General features: G+C 37.0%; 1 protein-coding gene across 1 annotated transcript; it reads right to left on the reverse strand.

Annotated features, from left to right (window-relative positions):
- Positions 1 to 7,641, reverse strand: mfap3l (microfibril associated protein 3 like). The gene is made up of 3 exons (XM_056758202.1): positions 5,496 to 7,641; positions 4,169 to 4,588; positions 1 to 2,514 (listed from the first exon to the last, which is right to left on the reverse strand). The coding sequence occupies exons 2-3, from the start codon at positions 4,458 to 4,460 to the stop codon at positions 1,619 to 1,621; spliced, it is 1,188 nt and encodes a 395-aa protein (XP_056614180.1). The 5' UTR covers positions 4,461 to 4,588; positions 5,496 to 7,641; the 3' UTR covers positions 1 to 1,618.
- Between the last annotated feature and the right edge of the window lie 1,564 nt (positions 7,642 to 9,205).

The following is a 9,205-nucleotide window of genomic DNA, read 5'->3' on the forward strand; positions in this document are numbered from 1 at the left end:
CCATGGGTACAAGCCTTTTTTATTATTCTAAAGAACGACATAATTCTGAAAAAGCACACTGGCCTTGACTCCTCACAACGCTGACCAGGAAATTAGCTCTTAACCTGTATATAGCTAGCATTACCAGTACAGTGGTGCTCTGGATTTAAAAATAGATCATTCTGAAACGTTCATGGTTGTCTTGTTATCTATATCTTAGAACTAATAGGTGTGCCTTGTTTAAAAGCAGTGGACTGTATTTAACATTGGCTTCTCATCAGTAAAGTCTGAGATTTCTATTTTAAAAACACATAGTTGTAACAGTTTATTCTTAGGAAAGGAAAAAGATGAAACCATATGCATATTAAATTTAAAGAAATACTACAGTCCTAGTTAAAATAATAATATTATTCAATTACTAACAATATAAGGAAAGAAAATCTTAACTAATTAAAGTTCAAAATCTCAAACTGAAAAATGTTAAAGAATACTGAACCCACAATATAAAGTGTTAACGGGTTATTTACCTGGCCATTGTGACAGCCAACAACAGAATCGAATCTCACAAATGTGTTTTTTTGCCTCTCCAAATCCATTAAGGCATTTGGCAGAAGCTTTTAAGCGACTTTGCATTATATACGTGCACTATACGTGTTTGCAATGTAATGTATAGTATGTGTAATCCCTGGGATAGATCCCATGACCTTGGCGTTGCTAGCGCCATGCTCTAATCACTGAGCTACAGGAAAGCCTTCCAAATTTCTCCAAAACTCTCCAAATCCAGCATGGAAACCAGTCAACAAGCATTTTTCATGCATTTTAGAAGGAACATCTTTTAAAAATTCCTAAATTCTATCTGCGCCTCCATCGGAGATATAAAAAGGTTGACCTGTTTTGAATGATAAACTCAACTCTAACTCTGTATAACTAAAGATTTTCAGCCGATTTACAATCAGTAATTTCATCTCGATTGTGAAATAAATACAGTAATGTGGACGTAGATCCATCAGGACTAATTCTTTTGTATACCATTATAGCCATAGTTTTCATTAACTTGCAATGCAAAATAAATTCTGGGAAACATTTTCTAAATAAATACAGTATTTTGCCCCAAAATACATTCAGCGTGAATATTTGTATACAATTGATTTAAAAAAAATACAGAAATGTCTAGGTCATATTCCCCCCCAAAGAGAAAAGAAACTGAAATTTGCATAAACAATTCAGAGCTTAAACAAAGATTATTTGCATTGGACATTTTAATAACAATTAAGCACACTTAATTCCCTGTTTATACATTTAAATCCCCATTTTTTTATGTGCACAAAAATTACTCTCCATACAGCAACATTTACAAGGTACATTTAAATATACACATAATGATAGTACTTGTTGTTTCAAAGCTGATTTATTTTAGAGTTCTCCAAAAATCATGAAATATGGGGTAAAATATGAAAGACATTTCAACATGAGATTTACCCAATTCTTGTAACTGAAACAGAACTTAAAGCATAATAGAAGTTTCGTATCTTACCATAAGATGTCTAAAAAAAGAAAGAATTTTCCATGGAGAACAAAAAAAAAACTTGACCTTTTATTAACGCCCAAAAAAGCAAGGTCATTATCTAATTTTTTAATATTACACATGGCTTTCATAGATGACTTGGGTTTTGGGTGTAGCATCACCCCCTTGTTCTGAATCTACCTTTTCCGTCTCATCAGACTCCACCTCCAAAGAAGGTGGAGCCAATAAGGGAGAAGTGGCCATTTCAGAAAGAGGGGGAGCTTCCTCATTGCAACATCCTGCTGCAGTTAATGGTGGATGAACTGAAACCTGTATGGCTATGTGTTGAGGCTGCTCATGAAGTGACGCGTCATCCGAATCCGCAGCAGCTGAGTCGCTCCTTTCCCTCTCTCTAGCTCGCTCTCGTTGTTGCAAAATGGTGAAAACGTCACCTGAGATTCCAGCTGGCACCACGCTGACACCATCACCTTCATGACCCTCAGGTGCCTGTCGTACGAAGGTGTGTCTCATTTCCTCAACCCCAACCACCTCAAGAATCTCCTCCATGAATGTGCGACAGTTCATGATTAGTGGTGGAAGCGGAATGCTACGCGCCAGCTCCTCAATATAACGTGCAAACTCCATGGTCTTGAATTGTGTGACCTTGGCCAGTTCCAGTGTTTTTGCCGAAGTTATAATAGGAATACGCTTTGCGATCTCAAAAGCCTTCTGAAGCTTTTCCGCACCTTCCGTACGGAAAAACTCATTGATGGCCTTCTCTGTTTTCTTGAGATGGCTGCTCATCATGCAAAGTCGAGTTATGTTTAAAATCATTATGATTGTAAACGTCACCAGACACACCACCATGTAGTAGACACCCATATCGCCGTTGGATAAGACAACCCGGAGTGTCACTGTGCAGTTAGCTGTGCCATACTCATTGGATGCCAAACAAGTGTATTTACCTCGGTCTGCAAAAGTGATGTCGGTGATGTTCAGCATGCCATTGTCCAGAATCCACAATTTACCATCTGCAGAAAAAAAAGTTTTTAATTTGATAATCAAACAATGAGGTATTGACAATCTTATCACATGCTAATCTAGTGATTTGATCAATTAAAAAAACAGATTTCAAGCTGCTAGTGTTTGATATGGTATACTCCTCAATGGACTCCATTGTTTATTTTAAGCGGAATTATTTAACGGAGTAAAACAACCCAAAGACTTTCATTCTATTCACTGCACAAACCCTGGGTAAATTTTAAACCCAGCCAGTGTAAACTAATCATTGATCCTCAAATGGTTTGCACCGGGGTCAAAGCACTAACGTACATGAAGTACAATCCGTCTGTGTAAACACTTGTGAGAATTAACAGCAAGGCTGTGAATCAATAAAACTCTCCATTTTGGCACCACAAAACCACAGCAATGTATTATGCATGTAAAGCAAACATATTTCTGCTTTACCCATTGGAAAGCTAACAGGCAGCAGTTATTCAAAACAATTTAAAGTCACCAGAAGGGGTGATAAAAATCTAGTCTTATCATTTTTGTGAATGTTTCGAAGCATACAATAATTTATCAGGAATTACAGTAATTGCACGTAATGCATGTGAAGTGGCAAATTATTTTGATTTTACTCATTGCTTTGTGCAGCCCTTTGTGCACCCGTTTAAAGTTTTGCCCTAAAAATTACAATGGTTACAAACTCTCTCCATTTTCTGTGTTATTTATTGGAAAAAAGAACATCGAGAATAATTTAAAGATTAATTTATTCTGCTTTATTTGTAAATTAAAAAAACATTAAATAATATAAATTATTTTGACCACAATAACAGAGAAGTGAAAATCTGATTTTGTGACAGCCCTACTCCCTACTAATTACTCTTTTTTTGTGTTGTAAATATTTTCAGACTGATTTGTCAGAACACACCTCATATATTCTATTCATGTTCAAAGAAAAAACTAAATAAACAGTATCTTTCGATATCTCTAAACTATGTTTACACCTCACTACATTGTTGTAGTTGTCTAATTATTGATCCATGCAACACGCGCCTTTCACATGCCATACCATGTACAGGTACATCTCAGAAAATTTGAATATCATGAAAAAGGTCAATACTTTTTGTCACTCATTTCAGAAAGTGAAACCCATATATATAGATTCATTACACATAAAATTAAATATTTCAAGACTTTATTTCATGAAATTTTGGTGATCGTGGCTTACAGATAAGGTAAACCCCAAATTCACTGTCTCAGAAAATTAGACGTTAGTGTTTTCTGAAGTCCACAGTGACATGCAGCCACCTACCAGAAAATTTTAGAGCACTTCATGTGTTCCTTCTGCTGACAAGCTTTACGGAGATCCTGATTTCATTGTCTATCAGGACTTGGCACCTGCCCACACTGCCAAATGTACCAAAAGCTGGTTCAATGTCCATGGTGGTGCTATGCTTGATTGGCCAGCAAACCTGCCTGACCTGAGCCCCATAGAGAAGCTATATAAAATATTGACATTTTTTGTGATTTTTTTTCTTTAGATGTACCTGTATATCACATTTTTTTTAAATGTGTCCTTAGTTTCTATTCTGGGGTGACTGTTTTATTAAATGCTGGTTCATGCAATTCATTTAGATAATGTTTTAAAAACAAATACAGGTCTTAGTACTGTCAACTTACCACTGTCCTGCGTGTCAAGCAGATGTCCGTGCGAGTTGAACCACTGGACATTTGGAAAAGGGTCACCAGTAATATTACATTCAATTAAAGCACAGCTCCCCTCCCGGGCTATGATCTGGCTCATTTTGTTAAAAACCATAGGAACTGTGCCACCACTATCTGACATGGTCCAGTTCTTGGCGCCGTCTTCATCCACTGCCGAGACATTTAAAGTCTCCGTGCCATAGAAACTGATCGCGGACACTAAATAAATGATGAAGTATCTGTTGACTCTGTTCATTTTCTCTGCCATTCTGTATCAACCTAGATGAGATCTAATTTCTCACTGGTCCTCATGTTACATTAACAGGTTATCTGCAAGCGTCCCAGCAAGAGGATGACGGGCCACTGATGTGAAAGATTCTTTCTGCAGACGCATCACTGAAAACATGAAGGAAAAGACATTTAATCAAAACAGGCATGGTTTCCCAAGATAAGGCCTTGTTACTCAAGTTTAGCTAAAGCTTGGACTCCTTCACCTCCTGTGATCTTGTCAAACAAGAATAACAAGACTTGTAAACATACACAGTGATTGGAATAAGGACAAAAACACTCCTACATGCTTTTAAAAAGAGCACTCCAACTATATTTAAAGTAACTAAAATAACCTAAAATCAATTATAACGTGCAATATTTGTCATTATTGGGTTTTAACATGTAACGATATTCACCCAATTTACAACCCCAAATACAGAGTATTACTAAATTTACAGTTTCTGGCGTATATAAAGAACAATAAACAAGAATGGACCAATGATTATGAAGGTTATAGGATTAAAGATAAGTCTATTGCTAACATGCATGTATAAGATAACGTCTATTAGCTTATGTGTGTAAACATAGCCACATACGTATAACGTTAAGGTTATTACCTACTACTATAAATAATCAACTGAAATAAGATATAACGTTTGTGTTAAGTGATATTTACACCGCTGTAATCTTTTAAATGTTTTGCTAAAACTGAAATCTGTCAAAACAGCTCGAGCTACCTGCGGCTAACTAACGTTAACGTCATATGACGAGCCAATATCCGATCAGGAAGACAGACAAAGCGCATTTTCCCGTATTAAAATCCATTGTTTAACAATAAGACAGATACATTAACATCTTATCTTTGCACATAACATTACATTTATACAATCACCCTGTAAAGGATCGTGTGAATAGTCGCTCAACACGCTGCTAGCCGAATAACGTTAGCTCAAAACAGCCAGGCTTCCTTTTGTTAAATCAACAGACAGCTTTACAGAAACATATATTTAGACGTTAAATCGCATACACTTACATCATGGTGCTCTCCGCAGTTAACGTTGCCCATTTTTTCTTGTCCTGACATGGCAAGTGTTAAAGCTTATGCTTAAAGGGTTTCCGTTCTATAGCGAACGATCGTCTCGACCCAACAGGCTCTCGAAAAATTTACTCGACACCTCATACAATGTTAGATAACCGGTGAACGTTTATGACGGAGAATGCAGAGCAAAGTGATGTGTTATTTTTGGCCTTTAACTCCTCCTCCTATATTTTTCACATAGTCTACCAATTCCACCCTCCCCTTTCGCTTTTTGACTAACTGACCCAGTTTTTGCTGCCGGGTGGTGATATGAAATACGCTCCCTTCTCATCCAGTTTGTATAACGTATTTTTGTTAACTTACAAAAGCAAGAAGTCTCATTTTAGTACTGTATCGGGATATATAAAGGAATTGAAGTATGCATAGGTTCACCAAAGGAGCGCGTCCTTGCCAGGATTTGGATGCGCCTTCAAGGAGTCGCATTTGTCGACCGCTTACGTCATCGAGGTTTATTATTTAAGGTTTTATTTTAAAGGCAGCAATTCTATTTTAAGGTAAGAATGACAACAATTAACTACATTGATTGATTATGCGTCTTAAGCGATGTTAAATGTTAATTTTATAATGCGACTCCAAATCCTGGCGAGGACGCGTCCTGGAGAAATGGCTGATATGGTCCCCCTTAGTATGCTATACTTGTGTAGTATGCTCCAGAACGGTCAGAAACCTGGGAGTGGTAATCGATGATCAACTAAACTTCCCGGATCATGTTGCTAGCACCACTCCGTACTGTAGTTTCATCTTCTACAACATTAGGAAAATTAGATCTTTACGGTCAGAGTATGCTACGCAAGTCCTAGTCCAGACTGGACTATTGCAATGCACTACTGGATGGACTCCCATCTTGCACAACCAAACCTTTACAGATGATCCAGAATACAGCAGCAAGAGCAGTCTTCAATTAACCGAAGAGACTACACGTCACTCCTCTCCATTAAGTCACATTGGCTCCATATTCGCATGAAATTCAAAGCTCTGCTCTTGGCCTACAAGACCACCACTGGTTCAGCACCCGCATATCTTCACCCTCTAATTCAGATTTATATACCCGCCAGAACCCTATGCTCTGCAAACAAATTACGTCTTGTAATGCCATCCAAAAAGGGAAAAATCCCTCTCATGTACCTTCTCTGGATATGATCCACAGTTGTGGAATGAGCTTTCCTGTAGCTCAGTGGTAAGTGCATTGCGTTAACAACGCAAGGTTGTGGGTTCGATCTAAGGGGATTGCACATATCTATGTAAAATAAATAGGATAATGCTATGTAAGTTGCTTTGGATAAAAGCGTCTGCCAAATGCATAAATGCAAATGATCTCCATGCTAGATCAGCAGATTCTGTAGCCATCTTTAAGAATCGGCTGTAAACACATCTCTTCACTCAACACCTGACCAATTAGTTCTGATTTATATTTCTTGTCTACTCTTTCTGTCCTTATATATAAAAACTAAGCTTTGTTTACTCTGGTAGTCAATATGACCCCTGTTTTACTGCACTTATGCTTTTTGTTGTTCAAATTCCTTCTATTGTTTACCTCATTTTGAAGTCGCTTTGGATAGGTGTCTGCTAAATGTAAATGTGAAAGAATACTATAGAAGTACTAAAAATACGTTGCCCTGGTGCCATGTCAAAAACATAATGGTGATCTAGTTTTATATAAATAAAGTGGCATAACTAGCGGTGTAGCTTAGTTTTTTGTAGTGAGTACTCTGATTTTCCCTCCCAGCCTACTCACCTGTCCCAGATCGACAACCCATGAGCACCACCACACACTCATGAATGCATAGAGTATCCATCTATAGGTAAGAAAATTCTGAAAGATTTATTGCAAGCAAGATTTCAATAGCCAATGGCAGCTGCGGGAACTTGCTGGTTTTGTTAATCCTTGTCTAGCTCAGCCAGTTAAGAGTTAAATTTAGCCTTAGATGGTATACTGCATGTATACAATCCCTAAATCACAAGTTTTATAAGCTGTCAATTTAAAATACACATTTGTGATCCATGTGAAAACCCAGCTATAAAGTCATTTATTTTGTGATATAGCCTTCTATTTCTACATAAGCCCACCCTGCTAAAAAATAGAACCCATTGCATACATTCTAGTGGTTTCCATTAAAATACCATTATGTACAATTTTTTCTATTGCAAATAAAAAATGTATTTGGCATTAATGGGTGTGCTATTGATTCCCATCTGCATCTATTGTGTTTCAGCAGGGAAACCAGCAAGAATATGAAACTATAATCTTTAGATTTAGTTTGATTTTGACTGACTAAGGCCATGGCAAAGACTTTATCACATAGAAATAAATGGTTAAAATTAGACTCTGATGCCCCTCACTATTAACTTAATAGCGTAGTTTTGACACACTGGTTCACACAATGAGTAGTTGCGGCTATTATTGACATTGAGTTTACTGTAATAATCAACAATGAACATTTGTGCAGTTTTATCAAGCACCCGTTGCACTTATAAATGAGTAGGAGTTACTCTACTTTCAAAAGGCTGGCCAGGAGTTCTCATCTCTTATCGTCTAAAACAATACATATGGTAGTATACGTTTTCTCTCACTTTCTCCCTCCTTTATTGATTCACCACACAAAATGTTTGTGAAGTTGGCTAGTTAGATACAATTTAATATGCCAACAATGTTAATGTTACATTTTACAAATATGATTATTTTATTAAAGAATGCGCAGTGGTTTTAAAGTGGGGATTAGTTATCAGCAGAAAGTATAATACAACGTGAACAAACAAACGCGATTAAAACACCGCGTACGGCGTAGCTCTAATTTTCAGTAACACCGGCTGTAGCTTTAGGGGAAGGCTTACAAATACAAGAAATAATGAAGTTTAAATGCTTGCCTTCAATGATCTCCTTTGTTTCATATCTCCCGTTTGCACCAATGGTAAAAAAGTAAGTGCGTCGCACTTTTCTGACACACACGATGGTGTTACGTATCCTCGCGCTTTCTTAAGCGGGTAACGTTATACGGAAATTCTTGATCTTTTCTACTGGGCATATAGCGTAACCTCCGTATCACGTAGACTACTCCACTGGACATAACCCTGAAAAGCTCACCCTGTTGACACACATAAAGGCAACCTAATCTTATCTAATCTTAAAATCACAGGTAAATATCACAGTTTTGCATAGATGTAGATGGTAGCCTATATGAATAAATTATACATTTAGCACCATTACATAAATCAAAGTAGCATGCTTTTAACATTTAACTTCAACGATATGATAGTCACATTACTATTTTATATATATATGGCAATTTGCATAAATCCTGTATGAATAGTCTGAGATCAAAATTGACTGGTAATGCATTCAGTGAACTGTCTATAGGCGTGTGCATTTGATTCATACGTAAGAAAACCGCTCTTTGGTCAATGTCAATTCACTTTTGCAGCACTTTGACCACTTTTGATGAAAAGTATCTTTATTGCCAGTTAACATAACTGATCAACTTAAAAGAAACCGGCGAATAAGCCATCTAGCCAAAATACACTCTCCCAAGTTCATGCAAAAAACATTTATGATAGCTGAAGAGCGTCCAAGTTCTTAAGAAACTCTTTCCCTGAGTACTGTATACAAAGCTCTGTTGTGTGAAAGAAACAAGACACAAACACATTAA

The sequence above is a fragment of the Triplophysa dalaica genome, chromosome 1 (assembly GCF_015846415.1).
Source record: "Triplophysa dalaica isolate WHDGS20190420 chromosome 1, ASM1584641v1, whole genome shotgun sequence".
Classification (NCBI taxonomy): Eukaryota; Metazoa; Chordata; class Actinopteri; order Cypriniformes; family Nemacheilidae; genus Triplophysa; species Triplophysa dalaica.

Bases quoted from the DNA above. Each gene is read 5' to 3' on its own strand.
- mfap3l (XM_056758202.1), bottom strand. From the start codon at position 4,460: ATGGCAGAGAAAATGAACAGAGTCAACAGATACTTCATCATTTATTTA. The intron at 2,515-4,168 runs GTAAGTTGACAG...TTTTTTCTGCAG, and splicing joins GCTTGACACGCAGGACAGTG to ATGGTAAATTGTGGATTCTG.